The following is a 26,227-nucleotide window of genomic DNA, read 5'->3' as shown; positions in this document are numbered from 1 at the left end:
TGACACATGCGGGTCCCATATGTTCTTGGGAAATGGAGTCCAAGCTACCCTGAAAATTAACAGCACCCGTTAATTTTGAGACTCCATTCCCCAAGAAGCTCAGCGTGTAGCATGCAGTATGGAGTCGAAAGTCGCAGAGCTGAAGCAGAAGATTGAGGACACGTTGTGCCCTTTTGGCTTCGAGGTTTACCCTTTCCAGGTTGGTTCTCTCTCCTGCGGTGCTAGGCGAGGTGTATGATTGGGGCTACCGGCGGTGTGAGGCCCGGAAGCCTTCTTATCCTTCCCGAGCTCTTCTGGTCTCGTGTCCGTCTGACCTAGCGGGACAGAGTGTCAATGAGAGCTTGGGAAGGTAGGATCTGTTCCAATTTTTCCTTTTGTCCCCGTATAATGCCAGACTGATAAATGGGAGACACCATATGTTCCAGTAACCTGTGGTTCTGTCACTTACATAATTTAGGGGAAGAAAGGCACCCTTGAAGTCATAGTTACTTTGGAAGCTTCCTAGAGAAGTTAGGAGAGGGAAAGGCCTGAAAGGTTTGCATGGCTAGGAATTAGGTCATGTAAGAAGAGAAGGGCGTGTGACCAGGCGGTGGCGCAGTGGCTAGAGTGTCGGACTGGGATGCGGAGGTCTCCAGCTTGAGCGCGGGCTCATCTGGTTTGAGCAAAGCTCACCAGCTTGGACCCAAGGTCGCTGGGTTGAGCAAGGGGTCCCTCGGTCTGCTGAAGGCCCACGGCCAAGGCACATATGAGAAAGGAATCAATGAACAACTAAAGTGTCCCAACGAAAGACTGATGACTGATGCTTCTCATCTCCTTTTCTGTCTGTCCCTATCTATCCCTCTCTCTGACTCTCTGTTAAAAAAAAGGCCCTGGCCGGTTGGCTCAGTGGTAGAGTGTCAGCCTGGCGTGCAGAAATCCCGGGTTCGATTCCCAGCCAGGGCACATAGAAGCGCCCATCTGCTTCTCCACCCCCCACCCCTCGCCTTCCTCTCTGTCTCTCTCTTCCCCTCCCGCAGCCGAGGCTCCATTGGAGCAAAGATGGCCAGGGCGCTGGGGATGGCTCCTTGGCCTCTGCCCCAGGTGCTGGAGTGGCTCTGGTCGCGGCAGAGCGACGCCCCCTGGTGGGCAGAGCGTTGCCCCTGGTGGGCGTGCCGGGTGGATCCCGGTCGGGCGCATGCTGGAGTCTGTCTGACTGTCTCTCCCCATTTCTAGCTTCAGAAAAATACAAAAAAAAAAAAGAGAGAAGAGCATTCTTGGTGTTGAACAAACAACTGGTTGCTTTTGTCCCTCCACCAACAGAATAATAATTCATGATGTTGCCAATCACCAGCTCTGAACTGAGAATAGCAAGTCTGCACCTAACTGACAAAAGTCTGGCACCACCACCTTAGATATAAAGCTAAATCAACTCAGCTTGAGCTCTTTGTCTGATGCTTAAGAGACAGCCCACTCTCTCCCCTAACACTAAGTGGGCCACAGCAGTGCTGGGAGAGGATTTAGAGTAGTTTGAGAGAGAGAGGACTTTGCAGAAAAAATGGAGTTGAGTTTTATATGAAAAGATAGATTGGAACAGCTTGAGTAAAGGCGTGGAGGTGATGGGTAGCAAGTATGAGGGACAATAAGGACGCCTATCTGGTGGGTCAGGTCGACTCAGGCAGTTAGTTAGAGCTATTATACTGAAGCCCTGCTGGTCATTCTAGGCTCCTACTTCTCTCACCTTCCCATCCCCACACCCAGTCAGCCACCAGAACCTTTAGGAATCTGTCTCCTGAATCTCCCAAATCCAACCCTTCCATCTAATACATCTGTGTTCTGGTCCAGGACATTTCTCATTTGGACTTCCTGCAGTAGTCTCCTTGCTGTCATTTTGCCTCCAATCCACCCTCCACACTGCAGCCAGATTGACCTTTCTAAAAACTGATCATGTCAGTTTACTCAAATCTTCGATGGCCCTTCATTATTACCAAATTAGACCTATATTTCTTAGGTTGGTGGTTAAGGCTAGTCACAACCTCACTACTACTGATCTCTTTAGCCGTCTCTCTCTGCTCCCCTCTATACACACTTCACTTCTCTCAAACTGGACAGTTTGCTATTCTCCAAATATGCCCTGTACTTTTTGCCTTTAGGCTGTCACCTCCATTTAGAGGGGTCGTCAAACTTTTTATAAAAACTGCCCACTTTTGCAGTGCTGGTCAGCGTGGTCCCTACCGCCCACTAGTGGGCGGTACAGCTTTCATGGTGGGCCAATCGCAGCGCTGTTTGGTTGCGCGGTAGGGACTAGGTTGACCAGCACTGCAAAAGTGGGCGGTTTTTATAAAAAGTTTGAAGACCCCCTCCGAGACTTAAAAGACTCAGTCAGCTTCCAAGAAGCCTTTTCTAATTTCAGAGGACCTTCACCTGGCCCTGTCATTGTGCCAATCTTAGTATAATTTTTTGTTTCTAATTGTTCATGAATTCTCTGCCTCTCCATTCTAAACACCCTGTCAAATTCAGAAAAGTCCCACATCACAGAGCATCAGCAGAAATTCAATGTTTGAATAAATGAGATCGATGCTGGGGCAAGATATGAGGCTTTGAATGCCAGGTTAAGGTATGAATTTTCGCCTGACCTGTGGTGGCACAGTGGAAAAAACCTCAACCTGGAACACTGAGGTTGCCAGTTTGAAACCCTGAGCTTGCCTGGTCAAGGTACATATGGGATTTGGTAGTTCCTGCTCCTCCCCTCTTCTCTCTCTCCTCTCTAAAGTGAATAAATAAAATCTTTAAAAAAATAAAAGTAAGAATTTTCTCTGTTCCAGGTGGCATGGTACAATGCACTCCTGCCCACAGCTTTCCACCTGCCCCTGCCAGGACCTACCCTGGCCTTCCTAGTACTCAGCACACCTGCCATGTTTGACCGGGCCCTCAAACCCTTCCTGCATGGCTGTCAACTCCAACCACTGACTGACCCTGTGGACCAGTGTGTGGCCTACCACCTGGGTCGCGTTAGAGAGGTGAGCAACATTCATATCCTTTCTCAGCTCCCAAACCTGCAACTGCTGTGAATTCCTCCAAGCTCATTGAAGGATCTAGACCTACCTATAGCTAGGAGCCACTTCCCAAGTAGGATGATAACCTAAAGCCAATCTTGACATTGTGATCTCTCCCCATTCTGCCCTCTCAATCCAGGCTCAGCCGCCTTCCTCTAGCAGCCCCCAAGGTCTGAAATCAACCTCTCACCCTGCACTGATGGGCAATCAGATCACACTTCCTTGACCTCCAGATGAAACAGGAATAAGCCCAACAACCCCCAGGCATCTCTCACCTGTCTTTGCCTTAGACCTAAAAGCTTTATACTGTCTTTGGGACCTTTTGAAGACAAAATATTTCCCCACCACACTCACATTTACATACTTACTTACATACACATACACTGGGACTCTGGAGGGCACGGCCAAGTTATCCTTCATAATGGAGGTTTCTGAGCAAGACCTTCAAGCATGGGCCCTCCTGGACAGAGTATCATTTTCTTCACTGGAGCCCCTCCACCCGAAGTTTATGATTTCCCTTCAAACAACTTCTAAGGACAGGACCTTTGTTAACACAAATTAGGGCCAAGACAAGGTCATGATTCCTCTCATGCTGAAAGGAGCCTCTATACTGTCCTGTATCCCAGAGCCTACCAGAGCTGCAGATGGATGTCATCGCTGACTACGAGGTACATCCCAACCGGCGCCCCAAGATTCTGGTCCAGACAGCAGCCCATGTGGCAGGGGCTGCTTACTACTACCAACGACAGGATGTAGAGGCTGACCCCTGGGGGACCCAGGTCAGAGGGCAAGTATGACTAGAAACAAAAAATGGTAAAGGCCCATCAGATACCATGTCTCAGATTCCTCCACCTCCCATGGTAAAGGAGTTTGTAGACCTAATCCAGGAAAGGGGTGTTCCCTTCCCAGGGTGGACCTTTCTTAAATCCACCTGGAAATATATCATGTCTGAGAACCCAGTGTGTTCATAAGACTGTTACAGAATGGAGAGGTGAGTGGTGAGACTTTGAAGTTGAAGCTCAGCTTAAGAAACCCTCGCTTGACTAGGCAGTGGCACAGTGAACAGAGTGTAGGACTGGGATATAAAGGACCCAGGTTCAAATCCCCAAGGTTGCCGCCTTGTGCGTGGAGCCACTGGCTTGAAGCGCAAGATCACTGGCTTGAACAAGATGTCACTCACTCTGCTATAGCCCCCTGGTCAGGGCACATATGAGAAAGCAATCAACTAAGGTGCCGCAACAAAGAACTGATTTTTCTCATCTCTCTCCCTTCCTGTCTGTCCATATCCGTCCCTGTCACCAAAAAAAGAAAAAAGAAAACCCTTCATCATAGCCAGAGTGAGCCCATAAAAAGGGTCGCCCAGGTAGAATGGGAGAGCAAAGCTACAAGAGTGACAGAGGAGAGGCTCACATGTGGAATCAGTGTCCAATGATTAAGAAATAAGTGAATATGCCTGACCTGTGGTGGCGCAGTGGATAAAGCGTCGACCTGGAAATGCTGAGGTCGCCGGTTCAAAACCCTGGGCTTGCCTGGTCAAGGCACATATGGGAGTTGATGCTTCCAGCTCCTCCCCCCCTTCTCTCTTTGTCGCTCCTCTCTCTCGCTCTCTCTGTCTCTCCCTCTCCTCTCTAAAATGAATAAATTAAAAAAAAAAAGAAATGTAAGACTAGCTGTGGAAATGGTAGTTCAACTTGGTGCCAAACATAGTGTCCATAACCTTGCTTTTCTTTACACTCCTCAGCATATATCAGGTGTATGCATACATCCCCGATTTGGGGGCTGGTTTGCCATCCGAGGGGTAGTGCTGCTGCCAGGAATAGAAGTGCCAGATTTGCCACCCACTAAACCCATCGACTGTGTACCAACAAGAACTGAGCGAATCACCCTGCTTGAAGGCTTCAATTTTCATTGGCGTGACTGGACTTACCGGGACATTGTGACACCCCAGGAGCGCTATTCAGAAGAGCAGAAGGCCTACTTTTCCACTCCACCTACCCAACGTTTGGCCTTGTTGGGCTTGGCCCAACCATCAGAAGAACCTAGTTCTACATCCTCTGAGCTTCTCTTTACCACACTCATACCTAAGAGGCCTAAGAACCCCAGCAGAGCCCCAGGGTGGCTCCACCCCAGAGTCTCACCGCCTGTGTCCCCTGGCCCTTGATACCCTCCCTCTCTTGTGGGATCCCCATTTACACCAATAGTACTTGCTAAGATATATTGGGCTTTGGTAAAACAAAGGCTTTATTTTGGGTAGAAGATTACTTTCTTTTTTATTTATTCATCTTAGAGAGAGGAGGAGGGGGAGGAGCAGGAAGCACCAACTCTCATATGTGCCTTGACAGGCAAGCCTGGGGTTTTAAAACTGCGACCTCAGTATTCCAGGTCTACGCTTTATCCACTGCACCACCACAGGTCAGGCCAACAGGATTACTTTTGTGTTTTGGGGTTTTTTTACAGAGCCAGAGAGAGGGATAGATAGGAACGGAGATGAGAAGCATCAATCATCAGTTTTTCGTTGCAACACCTTAGTTGTTTATTGTTTCTCATATGTGCCTTGACCTTGACCATGGGCCTTCAGCAGACGGGGCAACCCCTTGCTCAAACCAGCAACCTTGGGTCCAAGCTGGTGAGCCTGCTCAAACCAGATGAGCCCACGCCCAAGCTGGCAACCTCAGAGTCTTGAACCTGGGTCCTCCGCATCCCAGTCCAACACTCTATCCACTGCGCCACCGCTTGGTCAGGCCAAGAGGATTCCTTTTGATAAAATTATAGTAGAGACCGGCCCTGGCCAGTTGGCTCAGTGGTAGAGCGTCAGCCTGGCGTACCAAAGTCCCGGGTTCGATTCCCGGCCAGGGCACACAGGAGCAGCACCCATCTGTCTCTCCACCCCTCACCCTCTCCTTCCTCTCTCTTCCCCTCCGGCAGCCAAGGCTCCATTGGAGCGAAGATAGCCCGGGCGCTGGGGATGGCTCTATGGCCTCTGCCTCAGGCACTAGAATGGCTCTGGATGCAACAGAGCAAAGCCCCAGATGGGCAGATTATGACCCCCTGGTGGGCTTGCCAGGTGGATCCCGGTCCAACTTGAGAAAAATACAAACAAAAAAAAAATTATAGAGATCTTCAATGAAGATAGCCATTATTGCCTGTTAGTATTTCTTGGCAGTGCTCCAACGATCTCCTAAGTAATGGTATAAATAAGTAAAATGTCTCATACTGGTGTGGAGACTGAATACTTACAAACCCGTTAGGCATTTGTTGTTTAAGCACGGAAGAGATGTACTGAAGAGCCATGAGAAGCATTAACTCAATTGTGGCACTTTTAGTTGTTCATTTGATTGCCTTTTATACATCTTGATGGGGGTGGGCATTCCAGGCAAGCTAGCTACCACACACAAGTTAGTACATCCATGCTCAAGCCAGCAACCTTGGGGTTTTGAACCTGGGTCCTCTGCATCCCAGGTTGATGGTCTATTCACTGTATCCCCACCTGGTCAGGCAAGAATTTCTTAAAGTGCCTAGCATACAGTAAGCAGCGTGTCAGCTTTTACTGAAGGCCTGGGAATCTTATACTGCTGCTCACAGGTCATGCTGGCTGAACACTGGAGGGATAGGTAAGCTGGAGTAGCTGAAAAATATTTATACAAGTGTATGGTAGGTTACCATAGTAAAATATATCCTTAGTTCTGTTATCTGTCCTAAAAGGCCTCTGAAGAAGCCTAAACCTCCATTAGTTACCTTCCATCAGGACAATATGAATGAGGGCCCCCAAAAAAGGACTGCCCTCAAATCAAGGCTAGAATCCAGGGAAGGTAAAAACTTTTAAATACTATGCTTTTCATTCCAAAGGTTCTCTCCTACAAACAGCCCTATGCTTGTTTTTTCCTTCCCCCTACCCCCCTTTTTTTGGCAGTGTGATAAAGGATAGACAAGAAGGGAGATGTGAAGCATCAATTCTTTGTTGCACTTTAGTTCATTGATTATTCTCATTATTGCCTTGATGGGGGGGGTACAGCAGATTGAGTGACCCCTTGCTCAAGACGTGACCTCAGGGTTTCAAACCTGGGACCTCTGCATCCCAGTCCAACGCCATATCCACTGTGCCATCGCCTGGTCAGGCTCTTCTCCCCTTTGGTGCCAAAGGTACAGAGCCACTAAGTGACTTTTTTTTTTTTTTAGTCAGAGCGAGCGCCCCTGCCCCCCCCCCCCCCCCCCCGCCACACACACACAGAGGCAGACAGACAGGAAGGGATAAAGATTAGAAGCATCAAGTCATACTTGCAGCACCTTAAGTGTTCATTGATTGCTTTCTCTTATGTGCCTAGACAGGGGGGCTCCAGTTGAGTCAATGTCCCCTTGCACAAGCCAGCAACCTTTGGGTTCAAGCCAGCAACCATGGAATCATGTCTATGATCCCCCACTCAAGCCAGTGACCTCAGGGTTTTGAACCAGAGTCCTTAGCATCCCAGGCCAACGCTCGCTCTACTGCATTACCACATGGTCAGGCTAATTCTGATCTTTTACAGAATCAGTAGCAAGCTTTTATTAGACAAAGCAAATATTCAGCCCTCCCTATAATGTAAAGCATAAATGTCCAAGTAATGTCACTGGGACCTTAACCTACAATGCAGCCTATAACAGAAACTCAAGTATAGCATGGCCAACACACCACACCAGGTCTTGATCTCCTTTTCAAATATAGTGAAATAAAATGTTAACAACTTGGCTGACCTGTGGTGGCACAATAAATAGGGTATTGACCTGGGAACACTGAGGTTGCCAGTTCAAAGCCCCAGGCTTGCCAGGTCAAGACACATACAAGAAACAACTATGCATTGCTTCTCTCCTTACCTTTCTCTAAAATAAATAAATAAAAATCTCTTTTAGTATTTTTGTTTTAAATTTTTATTTATTGATTTCAGCAAGGGGGGAGGGAGGGAGAGGGACAGAAGTATCAAGCTGTTCTTTTATGTGTCCTGACCAGGATTTTTATGTCCTCAAGTGCAAACAGGCAACCTTTGCACTTGAGGACATAAAAATCTTTAACAAAACATTTTAAGTATTAACACCTTGGTTCAGTTCCATTCCCTGTGTCTACTTGCATTTTCCCTCTAATTTCCTGATTCTGAGGCAGCTCTCAATTCTCATTTTCCCATAGGGAAGGAAAGCAAAGAATAAATCAAGGCTACTGCCCCCTAAAATGAAGAAACAACAAGATTTCAGTTCAAGTTTAATAGAAACTACAGAAGATCAAAAGCAATGCCCCAACTACTCTGCATCAGTTGGCCTGCTCCATAAGTTCACACAATTTACTCCAGAGGAAGAAAGGCTGGCCTCCCCAAACCCAGCAGAAAAGGCTAGTACTGTCACATACCACATCTGGGCTAAGTTTAAGATCTTGTGCTTTATGCATGACAACAGTAAGAAAGGTTTTGTTCTCATGGCTATACACTGCCACATGACCCAAAATGGCCTGGTGCTCACTTCTGCTTAGAGAAATATTCTTTGCTCTTCTGGACATCAGGCTTGATGGTATCACTGCCAGGTTTCCAGCCAGCTGGACACACTGCAAGAGAAAGTTATCAGTAATTAATAATTGGCTCAGTGGTGAGCTCCAACCTCTTTCCATGGACAAATGGTGGCCTCAAAACCAAATCTGTGCCTGTCCAGGTAGTAGCGCATTGGGCTGGGATGCGAAAGACCCAGGTTCAAAACCCCAAGGTTGCTGGCTTGAGCGTGGGCTCATCTGGTTTGAGCAAGGGGGTCACTTACTCTGCTGTAGCCCTTCCAGTCAAGGCACATATGAGTAAGCAATCAATGAACAACTAAGGTGCCCCAATAAAGAATTGGTGCTTAAAAAAAATAAAAAAGATGGTGCTTCTCATCTCTCCCTTCCTGTCTGTACCTATCTGTCCCTCTCTGTCACGCGCGCGCGCGCGCACACACACACACAAATCTGAGCCCTAAAAAGTCTGAAACAAAAAAAAAACAAAAAAAAAAAAACAAACAAACAAAAAAAGTCTGAAACACTCAAGCACCTAACTTAACAACATGCAATTTAATTCTCACATAGCCCTATTTCTATTACACCTAATTTATTCATTTAGCATCTGATACGTAATTTTAAAATATTAAGCAACAGGCCCTGGATGGTTGGCTCAGTGGTAGAGCGTCGGCCTGGCGTGCAGGAGTCCCAGGTTTGATTCCCAGCCAGGGCACACAGGAGAAGCGCCCATCTGCTTCTCCACCTTTCCCCCTCTCCTTCTCTCTGTCTCTCTTCCCCTCCTGCAGCCAAGTCTCCACTGGAGCAAAGTTGGCCCGGGCAGTGAGGATGGCTCTGTGGCCTCTGCCTCAGGCGCTAGAATGGCTCTGATTGCGGCAGAGCGATGCCCCAGATGGGCACAGAATCGCCCCCTGGTGGGCGTGCCGGGTGGATCCTGGTCAGGCGCAGGCGGGAGGTAGACTCCCCGTTTCCAACTTCAGAAAAATACAAACGAACAAACAAAAAAACAACAACTCAACTCTTAGTTGGGCTTAGGTTGTCACATTTCAGCAACAGCTGCACTTGGGGAGTCAAAAAGCTACAGTGTTACAAACTCAAAAGCTGGGAACAACTAGTTCAGTACTTGCAATCAGAATACTTTAGAAGTACTAGTGCCAGAACAGTGAGAAAAGGGCCTACATTCTTAGCAAATGATAGGTTAAAAACTGTTGAGTCCAGGACTCCTTACAAATATTCTCAACTATCCAGGTTGAACTTTAGGCGACCTGATGGTAAGGCAGTTACCACAGCTCTCCACCTGAGCAACCCGATTGATGCATTAACCTCCACCTGACCCTTAAACATTCTGTCAGCTAGTCACCCCCTTTCCCTTACTGAACATTCTGTTGCTTGCCCATTAATCACGATGCCCTCCACTGTTTAAACCTTCCATTGTTTAACTGCCACAGGTCACAGAAGTTTTCCCCATGCAGTGAGAAATACAGCCAAACTCAATCCTACATAGGCTGAAGTTTTTCATCTTCTTGCTGCTGACGCCACTAGATCACAGCCCATCTGTTTGCAGATACAGGGGGTCCTTGGGTTACAACAGACACAACATGTTTCAAGTTTCTAACACTCCCATAAAAACTGAGACGTATTCTGGCTCGCATCACACTTACCGACATGGGTGAACTAGTTTGGATGCATGGGGCGGAAGAATACACAGTATTCTTTTTCTGTGGGTAGTTGTGTTTTTATGTTCTACGTTATGATTTTACAACTGTGTTAAGATACGTAAGTGACTTAGGCAAGAGTTTGTTTCAACTTACACCAAAATTTGGGTTACATCACTGACACAGAACGAGAAACTGTGTTGTAACACAAGGACAACCCGCATATAAATAAATTTCTGATAAAACTCTCAGGATTTGTGCACCCCTTTTTTGGCAACCTAACAAAAACCTTAAGTTTAATCTGCTCAGTCAAATTTAGATTTTACAAGGTCAACTCACAAATATATTATCTTTGATCTTGAAACTTCCAAATGAAGAAACTTGATTTTTCATCCAAAGCTCCCTAAGCCCTAACTTCTCAAATACTTTTATTTTGAAAAATTTTTGTGCCTGATCATGTAATGGCACAGTGGATAGAGCATCAAATTGGGATGCAGAGGACTCAGGGACAAAACCCCGAGGTCGCCAACTTGAGCACGAACTCATCCAGCTCGAGCAAGGGGTCACTCACTCTGCTATAGCCCCCCAGGTCAAGGAACATATGAGAAAGCAATCAATGAAAAACTAAGGTGCCACAGGCCCTGGCCGGTTGGCTCAGCGTTAGAGCGTCGGCCTGGCGTGCGGGGGACCTGGGTTCAATTCCCGGCCAGGGCACACAGGAGAAGCGCCCATTTGCTTCTCCACCCCCCCCCCTTCCTCTCTGTCTCTCTCTTCCCCTCCCGCAGCCAAGGCTCCATTGGAGCAAAGATGGCCCGGGCGCTGGGGATGGCTCCTTGGCCTCTGCCCCAGGCGCTAGAGTGGCTCTGGTTGCGGCAGAGCATCGCCCCCTGGTGGGCAGAGCGTTGCCCCTGGTGGGCGTGCCGGGTGGATCCCGGTCGGGCGCATGCGGGAGTCTGACTGTCTCTCCCCTTTTCCCAGCTTCAGAAAAATAAAAATAAAAAATAAAAAACTAAGGTGCCACAACGAAGAACTGATGCTTCTCATCTCTCTCCCTACTTGCTTTGTCTCTATCTGCCCCTCCCTGACTGTCAAAAAATATATATATATATATTTTTTTTGTAAAGCCTGACCAGGCGGTAGCAAAGTGGATAGAGTGTCAGCCTGGGATTTGAACTCAAGTTCAAAACCCCAGACTTCCCTGGTCAAGGAACATATGGGAAATGATGCTTCCTGCTCCTACCCCTCTTCTCTATCTCTTTTTCTCTCCCCCCTTTTTAAAATTAACACTTTTTTTAAAAAAATTAAAACACCTTGTAGAAGTCCTGGGTTTAATTCTTGGCCAAGGCACACAGAAGTGCCCATCTGTATCCTGCAGCCAAGGCTGCATGGGAGCAAAAGTTGGCCCAGGCACTGAGGATGGGTCCATGGCCTCCATCTCAGGTGCTAGAATGACTCCGGTTGCAACAGAGCAACGCCCCAGATGGGGAGAGCATCCACCCCTAGTGGGCATGCTGGGTGGATCCCAGTAGGGCACATGCAGGAGTCTCTCTGCCACCCCGCTTTTCTCACTTCCGAAAAATACAAAAAATAAAATTAAAAAAAAAATTAAAATACTCTAAAAAGAATCTTTTTTTTTTTTTTTGCATTTCTCCGAAGCAAAAAACGGGGAGAGACAGCCAGACAGACTCCCGCATGCGCCCGACCGGGATCCACCAGCACGCCCACCAGGGGGCGATGCTCTGCCCACGAGGGGGTGATGCTGTGCCCCTCCCGGCCATCGCTCTGCCGCTACCAGAGCCACTCTAGCACCTGGGGCAGAGGCCAAGGAGCCATCCCCAGCACCTGGGGCCATCTTTGCTCCAATGGAGCCTCGGCTGCGGGAGGGGAAGAGAGAGACAGAGAAGGAGAAGGGGAGGGGTGGAGAAGCAGATGGGGGCTTTTCCTGTGTGCTCTGGCCGGGAATTGAACCCGGGACTTCTGCACGCCAGGCCGATGCTCTACCACTGAGCCAACCGGCCAGGGCTAAAAAGAATTTTGTAATTAAACTTATTGGGGTGATACTGGTTAACCCTCAAATATAAAATATAATTTTCAAAGATAGAAATAAATTAGCTGTAACTTCACCAATAGAGGCATAGTAGATAAAGCCTTGACCTAGAATGCCAAGGGTGCCCCTTCAAAACACTGGGCTTCCCTGGCCGGCTGGCTCAGTGGTAGAGCGTCGGCCTGGCGTGCGGAAGTCCCGGGTTCAATTCCCGGCCAGGGTACACAGGAAGACGCGCCCATCTGCTTCTCCACCCCTCCCACAGCCGAAGCTCCATTGGAGCAAAAGATGGCCCGGGCGCTGGGGATGGCTCCGCGGCCTCTGCCCCAGGCGCTAGAGTGGCTCTGGTTGCGAAAGAGTGATGCCCCGGATGGGCAGAGCATCGCCCCCTGGTGGGCGTGTCAGGTGGATCCCGGTCAGGCACATGTGGGAGTCTGTCTGACTGCCTCCCCGTTTCCAGCTTCAGAAAAGTACAAATAATAATAATAATAATAATAAAATTAAAAAAAAACAAAAACAAAACCCAAAACCCTGGACTTGCCCAGTTAAGGGACTTACAAGAAGCAACTACTATGAGTTGATGCTTCTCCCTTCTACCCTCCTACTGTATCTTTCACTCTGTTTCTTTCTCTCCAGTCTCTCTAAAATCAATGAATAAAATCTTTTAAAAAAGGTATTAGCTGTATCTACCTACTGCTTTCAGGTAAGCTGTCTTAATCCTACTTTATTTTTCAAATTTCAAAACTGGTTCTATATTACTTTTTTTTTTTTTTAGTGAGAGAGCAAAAGAGGGACAAAGAGAAAAAAGAGAGATGAGAAGCATCAATTCTTTGTTGCAGCGCCTTAGTTGTTTATTGATTGCTTTCTCAACTGTGAGAGGGGGGAGGGGGGTACAGCCGAGTCAGTGACCCCTTGCTCAAGCCAACTACCTCAGGCTTTTAAACCTGGGTCCTCAGCATACCAGGCCAACACTCTATCCACTGCAACACTGCCTGGTCAGGCTATTACCTTCATGTTATAAAACCCCAATAAAACACGTATGAACTAGAGGGACTCTTCTCCCAATAAACATCTGTCAAGAATAGCATGCTTTATATCTAGATTCTCGCCTGACCAGGCGGTGGCACAGTGGATAGAGCGTCAGACTGGGATGCGGAAGACCCAGGTTCGAGACCCCAAGGTTGCCAGCTTGAACGTGGGCTCATCTGGTTTGAGCAAAAATTCACCAGCTTGGACCCAAGGTCGCTGGCTCAAGCAAGGGGTTACCGGTCCGCTGAAGGCCCATGGTCAAGGCACATATGAGAAAGCAATCAATAAACAACTAAGGTGTCGCAATGTGCAATGAAAAACGAATGATTGAGCCTGACCTGTGGTGGCGCAGTGGATAAAGCGTCGACCTGGAAATGCTGAGGTCGCCGGTTCAAAACCCTGGGCTTGCCTGGTCAAGGCACATATGGGAGTTGATGCTTCCAGCTCCTCCCCCCTTCTCTCTGTCTGTTTGTCTCTCTCTCTCTCTGTCTCTCCCTCTCCTCTCTAAAATGAAAAAAAAAAAAAAAGAAAAAAAAAAAAAAGAAAAACTAATGATTGATGCTTCTCATCTCTCCATTCCTGTCTGTCTGTCCCTGTCTATCCCTCACTCTAACTCTGTCTCTGTAAGAAAAAAATAGAAAAAAATATATATATATCTAGATTCTCAACCTTTTGTTTTACCCTCATACACCTATGAGATCCTGCTACACTCATTTAAAAGGTTAAATGTGCAACAGTGAGTAATTTTAAATGAGCAGAGCAGAAGCTGGGAATGTACAGTTGGAATTAAAAGCCTTTATATTCTTTCTCCTCCCTGAACTTTCCCATTATCCAACCCACTATAATCCAGGGACTTTAATTTCTTTTTTTTCCTAAGTGAGAGGAGATAAAGAGACAAACTCCCGCATGCACCCTGACCTCGATCCACCTGGCAATGCCTCTTTCTGAAGCCAATGCCCTGCCCACCTGGAGCCAAGTTCACAACTGAACACCTGAGGCAGAGGCTCCAGGGAGTCATCCTGAGCACCAGAAATCAACTGAGCCAAGGCTGTGGGGAGGGAGAGAGAGGGGGTAGAGAAAGAGGGAGAAAAAGAAAAGGATGGAGAGGGGGAGAGGGGAAGGAGAGGAAGGGAGAGCGCACCAGGAGAGGCAGGGGGGAGAAACAGATGATCCCCTCTTCTGTGTGCCCTGACCCATCCCCCCAAGACTTCCACAGGGCACGTCGACACTCTACCAAACTGGCCAAAGCCGGGACTTCAATTTCTTCCAGAGACATAATCAGTCCTTTTTGTTTGGTATACAGTCGTCCATTGCCATATCGCAGTTCCCTTTTCACTGTATCGCAGATTTTTATATTATATATATCTAATTTTGTATCACAGATTTTTTGCTATATAAGTATTTTTACCAATTTATTATTTTAACTATTTTTGCAGTAAAATAAGCATTTTCTGGCCTAAAAAATTGAAAACAATATCCCTTCCTGTCTGTATGTCCCTATCTGGTCCCTCTCTCTGTTTCTGCCACACACACACAAAAAAAAATTAAAAGAATATTACTGTATATTCACTGGTGAGTACGCATATAGAATTTTATATGTTGTTAAAATTACATAGGTTTAAGAGTGTAGAAAGTGTTTAAGAGCATAGGAAGTGTTTATAAGAGTGGAAAGGAAGTGTTTATAAGAGAGGAAAAGGTTAGTAACAGTGTGGGAAAGGTTTATAGAAGTGTGGGGAAGGTTTATAAAGCCTTAAAGTATATATAAATAATAAAGTAAACATAAGGTTGCTACTTCGCAGATTTTTGCCTATAATGGGGGGTTCTGGAATCTAACCCCCGCAACAGACAACGGACTACTGTATTGTTCCTAACACCAGTCCCACCCTACCAACATTCCAGTGTCTTATCTCCAAGCAAACTGAATTACCTTCCCCATGTTTATCAGTGAACTGGAAAGCCTGAACTAGTCTCAGAGTCTCATCCACAGAGCGGCCAACAGGAAGGTCGTTTACGGTGATCTGGCGAAGAATACCTTTATCATCAATTATAAAGAGGCCCCTGGGGAAAAGAAATTGAAAGTTTGAGAAAGAGGTAGTACACATTTAAAATCTGCTGTGTTAGAGGCCTTCGCCAATAGCTTATTTGGTTCAAGCATCATCCCAATGCACCGAGGTATGGATATGATCCCCTATTAGGGCACTTTCACAGATCATCCAATGGATACATAAATAGATGGAACAGCATATCAATGGTTCTCTCCCACCTCCTTCTCTCTCTGAAATCAATAAAAAAAATTTATTGGTGGCACAGTGGATAATCATCAACCTGGAACGCTATGTTACCAATTCAAAATCGTAGACTTGCCTAGTCAAGGCACATTCCAGTAGCAGTTAAGAATTGTTGCTTCCTAATACCTCCCCCTACCACCTAGCTCTCTCTCTTTCCTCCAGCTTGGACCCAAGGTCGCTGGCTTGAGCAAGGGGTTACTCGATCTACTTAAGGCCCACAGTCAAGGCACATATGAGAAAGCAATCAATGAACAACTAAGGTGTCACAACGAAAAACTGATGAGTGATGCTTCTCATCTCTCTCCGTTTCTGTCTGTCTGTCCCTATCTATCCCCCTCTCTGACTCAGTGTCTCTGTAAAAACAAAAAAAACAGCCCTGGCTGGTTGGCTCAGTGGTAGAGCGTCGGCCTGGCGTGCAGAAGTCCCGGGTTCGATTCCCAGCCAGGGCACACAGGAAAAGCGCCCATCTGCTTCTCCACCCCTCCCCCTCTCCTTCCTCTCTGTCTCTCTCTTCCCCTCCCGCAGCCAAGGCTCCATTGGAGCAAGGATGGCCTGGGCGCTGGGGATGGCTCCTTGGCCTCTGCCCCAGGCGCTGGAGTGGCTCTGTTCGCAACAGAGCAATGCCCTGAAGGGGCAGAGCATCGCCCCTCTGGTAGGCCTGCCGGTGGATCCCGGTCGGGCGCATGCAGGAGTCTGTCTGTCTCTCCCCGTTTCCAGCTTCAGAAAAATACAAAAAAAAACAAAACAAAGTGAGACCATGATGCTGTATACCTTAAACTTAATGGAATGTATGTCAGTAATGTAATTCTTTCTGAATAAAACTGAAAACAATCCTGGCCAGATAGCTCAGTTAGTTAGAGCACAATCCCAAAGTGCAAGAAGTTGCTGGTTCAATCCTTGTCAGGGCACATACAGAAATAGATGGGATGTTCCTGTCTGTCTCTCTCTCTCTCTCATTAAAATAAACAAAAATTTTAAAAAATCAATCAATAAATTTTTCAGTGGTAAAAGAAAAAATAAATGAAATGAGAAAGGAGTATGTATAGATAAGGGCTCTCTCTACCTTTTTCTCTAAAAAAAGGCCCTCAGCCAATCATATCTTTCCCAATGGATGGCAGGGTCCCATCCTCCATCCCCCCCAACCCCGCCTATCACACAGGTATATACCTGAATGAGATGCCTTCATCAGCCTTTAAGACCCCATAGTCCTGAGCAATGGTACGCTTGGGGTCTGACACCAGGGGAATGTTCATGGGTCCCAGTCCTCCTTGTTTCCTGGGTGTGTTGATCCTATAGCAAAAGGCACATATAAATCATAAACTTTCAAACTTTGTATCTATACCCTGCCCCCTTTCCAACATTCCTAACCTCACTTCCCCCAAAACTTCAAACTTTTCCCAGCAGTAATGTGAATGGCTAAGGACAGTTAAGGTCACCAGGGTATATTCAGCTGAAACCCGAGCTGCTTCTCCTCTGCTCCCAGGTAATAAAGCAACAGGAGGAAGTAGAGCCTTTGCATTCCCTTCCATAAGAAGACAGAAGCCGCCTGACCTGTGGTGGCGCAGTGTATAGAGCACTGACCTGGAACGCTGAGGTCCCCGGTTCAAGGCCCTGCACTTGCCCTGTCAAGGCATGTATGGGAGTTGATGCTTCCTGCTCCTCCCCCTTCTGTCTCTGTCTCTGTCTCTCCCTCCCCCCCTGCCCTTCTCTAAAATGAATATCTTTAAAAAAAAAATTTTTTTTAAAAGAAAGAAGCCAATACTTGAGGAAGTCTATTGAAAAAACCTCCAAGTCCCAGTTGTTGCTTCAAAACTCCACATGTGAAATGGAACAACAGATTTACCATGCCAGGTGACAGAAGTGAGAATCCACAGAAGCACCAATCACTTGGCAGTTGAGTTTCTTAAATTCTTCTGCCCTATCACTGAAAGCAACGATCTCCGTGGGGCACACAAAGGTAAAGTCAAGAGGATAAAAGAAGAATACCACATATTTCCCTGGAAGGGAAAAAACAAACTCCAAGTTAGCCTTTGAAACAGACATCCCTGCTTTCCAAAGAAAAAACTAAACAATTTTTCCTATAGAAAAAAGAGGCCTTTTTAAGTTAATGCCAGACATAGTAATTCCTAGATGCCAAGATGCTCAGAGATGTCTCCAAGAGCTGCTTTCAGAACCTCTTGCAGCAGGAGGACCTGCATGGAAAAAAGTTCATTCCAGTTCATGCTTTATTTTTCTGCCTCATTAGCTGTCAACCACAGAACAGTGTTCAATATAAATCTGAACAGGGGGCCTGATTGAGCAGTGATGCAGTGGATAGAGCGCCGGACTGGGACACAGAAGACCCAAGTTTGAAACTTTGAGGTCACCAGCTTGAGTGTGGGATTAGACATGACCCTATGGTCGCTGACTTGAGTAAGGGGTCACTTGCTCTGCTGGAGCCCTCCAGTCAAGGCACATATGAGAAAGCAATCAATGAACAACTAAGGTGCTGTAACGAAGAACTGATGTTTCTCATCTCTCTCCCTTCCTGTCTATCTGTCCCTATCTGCCCCTGTCTCTCTTACTAAAAAAAATAAAAAATTTAACAGGGTAGTTAAAATTAGCACAGACAGCCCTCGCCAGTTGGCTCAGTGGTAGAAGATCGGCCTGGCGTGCAGGAGTCCCGGGTTCGATTCGCGGCCAGGGCACACAGGAGAAGCGCCCATCTGCTTCTCCATCCCTCCCCCTCTCCTCCCTCTGTCTCTCTCTTCTCCTCCTGCAGCCAAGGCTCCACTGGAGCAAAGTTGGCCAGGGTGCTGAGGATGGCTCTATGGCAGGGGTCTCAAACTCACGGCCCGCCAAACAATTTTGTGCGGCCCGCAGACTAATCCACGAAGTTCAAAATATTTTGGATAAAATTAAGTAAGCCCGTGGATTAGTCTGCGGGCCGTGAGTTTGAGACCCCTGCTCTATGGCCTCTGCCTCAGGCGCTGGAATGGCTCTGGTTGCAACAGAGCGATGCCCCAGATGGGCAGAGCATCACCCCCTAGTGGGTATGCCGGGTGGATCCCGGTCGGGTGCATGCGGGAGTCTGTCTGACTGTCTCCCCACTTCCAACTTCAGAAAAATGCAAAACAACAAAAAAAATTAGCACAGCTCTTGCCAGTTGGCTCAGTGGTAGAGCGTCGGCCTGGCATGCAGGAGTCCCAGGTTGGATTCCCAGCCAGGGCACACAGGAGAAGCACCCATCTGCTTCTCCATCCCTCCCCCTCTCCTTCCTCTGTCTCTCTTCCCCTCCCGCAGCCAAGGCTCCACTGGAGCAAAGTTGGCCCGGGCTCTGAGGATGGCTCCATGACCTCTGCCTCAGGCGCTAGAATGGCTCTGGTCGCAGCAGAGTGACGCCCCAGATGGGCAGAGCATCGCCCCCTGGTGGGCATCCTGGGTGGATCCCGGTCGGGCGCATGCGGGAGTCTGTCTGACTGCCTCCCCGTTTCCACCTTCAGAAAAATACAAAAAAAAAAAAAATTAGCACAGACACCACATTCTGCATGAAGAAAAGCAAGAATGCAGTTATCTTTCATTCTGGCCAGGTAGCTCCATTGTTTAAAGCATCACCCCAATAATCAAAAGGGCCTGACCAGGTAGTGGCGCAGTGGATAGAGCGTTGGACTGGGATGCGGAGGACCCAGGTTCGAGACCCCAAGGTCACCAGCTTCAGTGCGGGCTCATCTAGTTTGAGCAAAAGCTCACCAACTTGGACCCAAGGTTGCTGGCTTGAGCAAGGTTCTGCTGAAGGCCCTCAGTCAAGGCACATATGAGAAAGTAATCAATAAACAACTAAGGTGTCGCAAGGAAATACTGATGATTGATGCTTCTCATCTCTCTCTGTTCCTGTCTGTCTGTCCCTCTCTCTGTAAAAAAAAAAAGATTGCAGTTATTTACTGGCTAGCCCAATGCCAATGCTTACAATCAGTGCCTAATAAAAGCTGAAATGCTGCAGGGTAGTAAGAGACCAACAAGGAAAATCAGAGTCTTTGCACTTCTTTCACAATGAACCACAGTATTATAATGAGTAAGGTTTAGTGATCACCTGAATCATCACAAACAAGTTCCTAAGAAGCCTAATAAGAAAAAAGTTAAATAGTAGACAATCCAAAAGTCCTGATGAAACAGGGCTTTTAATTGGAATTTTACTGAAGTCCCTTAGATTACCAATTGAGTAACTGGCCAGGTAGCCTCTCACACTTAATAGGCTGAGCTATTGGAACAGTTCCAAGTACTCACAGTATTCACTTCCAGGCAGCAGCAATGTTTGAGAATCAAAGTAAACTGCTCCTCAGACATTCACTTTGAAAATTATATTCACATCTTGGCCAGTTAGCTCAGTCGGTTAAGAGCGTCATCCCGAAACAAGGTTGTGGGTTCGATCCCCAGGGCACACACAGGAAATATCCAAAAAATTGCACTACTGAATGAAAAATCAAATGCTTCCCTTCCTCCCCTTTCTCCCTCTCTCCCTCTCTCTGAAAATTAGTAAAAATTAAGCCCCAGCCAGAGAGCTTGGTTGGAGAGTCAGCCCAGAGTACAAAGGTTGCCCGTTCAATTCCTCAGTCAGGGTATATATAGGAGCAGTCTGATGTTTCTTTTTCCAAAAAAAAAAAAAAAAAAAAAATTTTTTACAATCACTAGAAAATCCAACCTCTCCAGGGCTTTGCCTGACAAGCACTTTGAAGCCTCAGCAGATCAAACCCCAAAGGCACAGAGAGGTCCTGCCTTTACCCTTGGGCCAGGATCATTCCAACCAACAAACGTGTTAGGAAACCTAGTCACATGTTTACCCAAAAGCTGACTCCAGAGCTGATTACTACATATCACTAAAAAAAACTATAATTGCCTGACCAGGCGGTGGCACAGTGATATAGTGTCAGACTGGGTTGTGGAGGACCCAGGTTCGAGACTCCAAGGTCGCCAGCTTGAGTGCGGGCTCATCTGGTTTGAGCAAGGCTCACCAGCTTGAGCCCAAGGTCGCTGACTCAAGCAAGGGGTCACTTGGTCTGCTGTAGTCGTCGTCGTCATCCCCCCCCCCTTCAAGGCATATATGAGAAATCAATCAATGAACTACTAAGGAGCCTCAACGAAGAATTGATGTTTCTCATCTCTCCCTTCCTGTCTGTCCCTATCTGTCCCTCTCTGTCTCTGCCACTATACACACACACAAAAAGCTATAGACATGAGTTTCAGATTTACACTGTAACTAATCTATATGCTCAATTGTCCCAGAAGACCCAGCTGCTCCCAACTGCAACGTTCAAAAGAGCAGTATTATAACTTCACAAGTGCCTTATTAGTGGTGGCGCAGTGCATAGACCATCAACCTGGAATTCTGAGGTTGCTGGTTCAAAATCCTAGGCTTGCCTAGTCATGGCACATACAGAAAGCAACTACTATGAGTTGATGCTTCCTGCCCCTCCCCTTTTGCTCTCTCTCCTCTCTCTAAAATTAATAAGGTCTTTAAAATAAAAAGTATGTGACAAGTGTCTGCATGAAGCTATAACAGAAAGCAGAGCTGTTCTAATGGCGACATCAACTCTCCTCTGGGGGCAACAAGTCAAGGGACTGTGCCTAAACCCTTCACCTAATAATACAGTAGCTATGACGCATACTTCATAAACTGAACAAGCAGTGTCACAGCTCCAAACACAAGATCTGAGAAGTTATTTTGCTAACAGCTTAAAGTAATGCTCATTTATCAGCACACAGTACAGTTTTGTAGGTCAGAGGTTTTACACAGCATGGCTGGGTTCCTTGCTCCGGTATTACAAGGCTGAAATCAATGTGTCAGCCAAGCTGAGTTCTTGTCTAAAGGCTCTGGAGAAAAATTCATGTCCAAACTCATTCTATTTGTTGGCAGAATGCAATTCCTTTTGACTGTAAAACAAAGTCCTGGCTTCCTTGCTGGCTATCAGCTGGGGGCTGCTCTTAGCATCTAGATGTCACCGGTGTGCTTGCCACCTTCAAGTCAGAAAGGTCCATCAAATCCTTCATATGCCTCAGACTTCTGATTTTCCCTTCTGTTCAAGCTCTGAAACTTGAAATTGTTGAGACTATCTTCAGTAATACAATTGATGAGTACTGAGAAAAAAACTGAGCTAATATGTTTAGGCATAATGAAGCATGTGCTTTCTCCAAAAGCAATCTAGACCTAAGGTAACTATCCTGTGAAAACTGTTGATAATGACATGAAAGCAACAGTCTACTACCTTAAATACCTTGACCCAGGAGACATAAATCATTTTACAATCAAACATACAGATATAAAAATCAAACTAGCCATCCCTAGATAAAAAAATAACTGCATTTCAATGAACCTAATGTAATTTCTCTTACCTCTGTATTCAGATAGGCTGATATCTTTGAACTGACCATCTGGCATCACAGCTGTGGCTTTGAAGTTGGGGGCAGGGTATCCAATTTTAGCATTTCCTGAAGACATCTTGCTATCAGCTGGAAAAGATGAAAGAGGAAATGAATTTGAAATAAGTCTTTTTCTTTTCTAAATGTATTTATTGATTTTTGAGAGAAGGGATAGAGGGAGAGATAAAAAAACTTCTATATCTGTGTTTTATGAGCCCTGACAGGGAAATCAAACCAGCTACCATTGCATATTGAGAACAATGCTCTAACCAACTGAGCAATCCTGACAGAGCAAGTCTTCCTTTCCTAGATAACCAGCACTCCTCTTCTACTTAGACTTAGCTATAGAATAATATCTGGTGGCCCTGAATATATACATTAATTTTGATATTAGTAAGAAGCAGCCTGACCAGGCGGTGGCACAGAGGATAGAGCATCAGACTGAGACGGAGAGGACCCAGGTTCGAGACCCCGAGCTCACCAGCTTGAGCGCGGGCTCATCTGGTTTGAGCAAAAGCTCACCAGCTTGGACCCAAGGTCGCTGGCTCCAGCAAGGAGTTACTCGGTCTGCTGAAGGCCTGCTGTCAAGGCACATATGAGAAAACATTCAATGAACAACTAAGGTGCTGCAATGCAAAACGAAAATCTGATGATTGATGCTTCTCATCTCTCCATTCCTGTCTGTCTGTCCCTGTCTATCCCTCTCTCTGACTCTATCTCTGTTCCTGGAAAAAAAATAAAATTTAAAAAAAAAACCCCAGCAATTTCTTTGTAAATTGAAGTAACCTCTATTACTTTTAAAGAGCCATTCATCTATGCAATGGCATCTGCACTTTATTTTCATTATGCAGAAGCAAGAAAGGGGGGAGGAGACTATCAAACCTAACCCCAAATGCACAATGCAAGAGTGCCTGACTCCCAAAAGCTGGTAATGTTGCCCTTTCCCTTGACTACAACCTGCATCTGCATTCATAATGTGGGGAGCACACTTGATATTCTCCAGGTAGATCTGCCAAGCACACCCAACTGGCTGGTTAGCTTAGTTGATTAGAGTCATCACAAAACACCAAGGCTGACGGTTTGATCCCCACTCAGCATGTAGGGGAAGCAACCAATGAGCACACAACTAAGTGGAACAGCAAATGAATGCTTCTCTCTCTAAAATCTATCAATTAAAAAAAAAAAAACAAGAGTTAAGAGGCAAGACCAGGATTCTGGCAACTGCTCAGTTTCAAAACATTAGGCACTGTGTACCCATTTAGAAGTCCTTTCAGCCTGACCTGTGGTGGCGCAGTGGATAAAGCGTCAACCTGGAAATGCTGAGGTCCCCTGTTAGAAACCCTGGGCTTGCCTGGTCATGGCACATATGGGAGTTGATGTTTCCGGCTCCTCCCCCCTTCTCTCTGTCTCTCTCTGTCTCTCTTTCTTCTCTCTCTCTCTCTCAAAATGAATAAAATTTTAAAAATTTTAAAAAATTTGTAAAAAAAAGAAAAAAAAAAAGAAGTCCTTTCAAAAATGGGTCTAGCCCAGGGGTCTCAAAGTCGGGCCACAGGCCACATGCAGCCCTGGTCTAGCCTGACCATGCTGTGGGTACTGGGACACAGAGGACCCAGGTTTGAAACCCTGACGTCTCCAGTGTGAGCACAGGCTCACCAGCTTGAGTGCAGGGTCGCTGGCTTTGAGCATGGGATCAAAGACATGACCCCATCTATGGTCGCTGGCTTGAGCCCAAAGGTCACTGGCTTGAACAAGGGGTCACTCATTCTGCTATAGTCCCCACACCCCGTCAAGGCACATATTAAGAAAGCAATCAATGAACAACTAAGATGCCACAAGCGAAGACTTGATGCTTCTCATCTCTCTCCCTCCTATCTGTCCCTCTCTTTGTCACTCAAAATTAATAAATAAATAAATGGGTCTATGACCTCGGGGCCAAAATCCGAGGCAATGAGTGAAGTTATTGGCAAAAAGCAGCATATACACCAGATTCACCCAGGTCAACAATAAGAAGTTCAGATTTAGATGCATCAGTTTGAAAGCTCCAAAAAGCTAATTTTCATTAAGTTTTTGGTTTCTGTTCATACTACCACAATGGAAAGAAACGTTGTGAGCACTGATCTCTAACTTTTTACTCTAAATATCTTTAGTAACAACCACAACAATAAAAACCACCAGTAAGGGACATTGCAACTTGATGACCAAATACAGGTGTAACCCTAACACAAATAGACTTGTTCAAACCTGCTATTCCTACCAGCTCCCGTGTCCACTAAAGCCCAACCCTTCCGGGAAAAGCCTGCTAGGCTTCCACACCATGTGAGTCTCCCTCAGGAGATCTAACCAAGAACTTCATGGCCCCAAAACCCATCTAAGGTACCCTCCTGCCACTGCCACTCCTATCATCACCCCCCACGCTAGAACTTCAGAAAGAACTAGCAGAAAAGAGTTGTCTTCAACGAGGGTATTTGGGATCACCAAAACCACCACTGTGCAGATGGCAAAATAAAGGCAGGAAAGGAATCTTTTTCTTTCTAGCTTTAGATTAGGTTTTATTCATAAACTACACAAAGTGACATCATTATCCTAAAAGAACTGCCAAACAGAACTATCACCTGCTCTGTAGACTAATCCCAGCAGGTTTTTACACTATCGAATTTGGTATTTAAATCCACATTAAAAATGTTACTGTATCACAGGTCTTCATTACCATGTCAGAAAATCCTGACATTTCTTCAAAAATAATTCATTCTGATACAGACAACATCAATATCTTAAGCACATGAACAGACACTATTTGTTCTATTAAATTGAAAAGTCACTGGTCATGCAAACCATGTCAAATCTCAACTTTATCTGACTTTACCATTCCACTAGGGTTACCAAAAACCAAAGTCAGAAAAAGTAAAGCTTTTTGACAGCAAAACTATTCCTCAACCAATACTGCATATTTGAGTCATTTTCCACGAAGACTAACTGGGGTTAGGATATTAATTGACAGATCTTCTGAGAAGTGTGTGTGTCTGTCTCGTCTTCCATCTTCCTCATTAAGGTGACCAATTTTTGACAACGAAAAGGACAAAAATAAATTGAAAATATCGTAAATGAAAGAAACACTTTATTCATTGCAACAATAACTATAAAATGATAAATGCATAATAAAAACATTTGTAATACTTTATATTATAATTATGCTTACATGCCTATTAATTTTTAATAGTAATTGTAAGAAAAAAGTACTCATTTAGATACACGTCACATCACACACAATGGATCAACTCTGCATCGATCATATACATTTACAGACTAGTCTTCCTATATCAAAAAGGAGGACATGTACCACACCTTTCAGGGGAGGACAAAACTTACAAAAGGACTGTCCTCCCTAAAGGAGGGCAATTGGTCACCTAATCATTATGCTTAAACTGCTAGTCTTGCAAATAGGGAACGGAGTCTTAATCTACAAAGCTTCACAGCTAAGGACCAGGAACAGCCTTTACCTCTACCACATGAAGGCTGGGTGGCCTCGGGTAAGTTTCCAGGTCTTTCTAGAAGCTTCTCGAACCGTCTGGCAGGAGACTAATCGAAGGGACAACATCCACCCCCACCCCCACCCACCGCCACCGCCACTTCCAGCCCGCCCCTACAAGCCAATAAGCGCCCTCTGTCTGGGTTGCCTGGGGGTAGAGGAGCCTCGAGCCGACATTAGCCCCGGGGTTCACTCACACTCCCGGGGGGGGGGGGGGGGGGGCACGTGAAATTGCGCGAACCGCCTGACCACTCTAAGGCGGCCGGTCCCGGTCCACCACCGCGACTTACGCCTGGGAAGGAGGAAAAGGCGACCAGCCAGAGGTGGGAAGCTAGGCTTAGCTAGGCAGCAATGCCCAAATACTCACCAGCTCAGAAACACAAAAAGATCAGGAAGAAGCCTCACAAAGCGCGCGTTCCGGCGAGGCGCTACCTTTATAGCCTATAGGGCTCTCGCGAGAGTCAGAGCGGGTCGGGGGTGCGCGAGGAGGAGGAGAGAGGAGGGGGATCTGGCCGGAGCCCCGCCCGGAACCAACGCACCCAGCGGGAATGACTCAGCGCTTTTCTTCGCTAGGGGTGGGCTGGGTTGCTGAACGTCCGAAGCCCCACACTCGCTACCCACGATTCTGGTCGGAGAGTAAGGCACACTGTTGATCGACTCCAAACCCCAACGCCTCGGCTACCCGGGATCTCTTAGAGAACTGGGTGGAGGCGGTGCACGCCTTGAAATCACAACCCAAACCAGGGTAGGGGGTCCTCTC

The 26,227-nt window shown here is 46.5% G+C and overlaps 2 protein-coding genes across 3 annotated transcripts; one reads left to right on the top strand and one right to left on the bottom strand.

Moving 5' to 3' along the window:
- The first annotated feature begins 60 nt into the window (after nucleotides 1–60).
- MMACHC (metabolism of cobalamin associated C) lies at nucleotides 61–8,484 on the top strand. 2 transcript variants are annotated; one of them, XM_066269309.1, is made up of 4 exons: nucleotides 61–199; nucleotides 2,802–2,996; nucleotides 3,659–3,700; nucleotides 4,774–8,484. In XM_066269309.1, the coding sequence occupies exons 1-4, from the start codon at nucleotides 119–121 to the stop codon at nucleotides 5,191–5,193; spliced, it is 738 nt and encodes a 245-aa protein (XP_066125406.1). In that variant the 5' UTR covers nucleotides 61–118; the 3' UTR covers nucleotides 5,194–8,484. The 2 variants fall into 2 exon arrangements, with proteins under 2 accessions (XP_066125406.1, XP_066125405.1); XM_066269308.1 differs by having other exon boundaries at nucleotides 3,659–3,811.
- Nucleotides 8,247–25,989, bottom strand: PRDX1 (peroxiredoxin 1). The gene is made up of 6 exons (XM_066269311.1): nucleotides 25,835–25,989; nucleotides 21,915–22,031; nucleotides 17,392–17,545; nucleotides 16,716–16,838; nucleotides 15,188–15,318; nucleotides 8,247–8,595 (listed from the first exon to the last, which is right to left on the bottom strand). Exons 2-6 carry the CDS (start codon nucleotides 22,018–22,020, stop codon nucleotides 8,510–8,512), a joined length of 600 nt encoding a protein of 199 aa, XP_066125408.1. The 5' UTR covers nucleotides 22,021–22,031; nucleotides 25,835–25,989; the 3' UTR covers nucleotides 8,247–8,509.
- Nucleotides 25,990–26,227: the final 238 nt, after the last annotated feature.

This window comes from Saccopteryx bilineata, chromosome 3 (assembly GCF_036850765.1).
Source record: "Saccopteryx bilineata isolate mSacBil1 chromosome 3, mSacBil1_pri_phased_curated, whole genome shotgun sequence".
Classification (NCBI taxonomy): domain Eukaryota; kingdom Metazoa; phylum Chordata; class Mammalia; order Chiroptera; family Emballonuridae; genus Saccopteryx; species Saccopteryx bilineata.
This window is presented reverse-complemented; position numbering and strand designations above follow the sequence as displayed.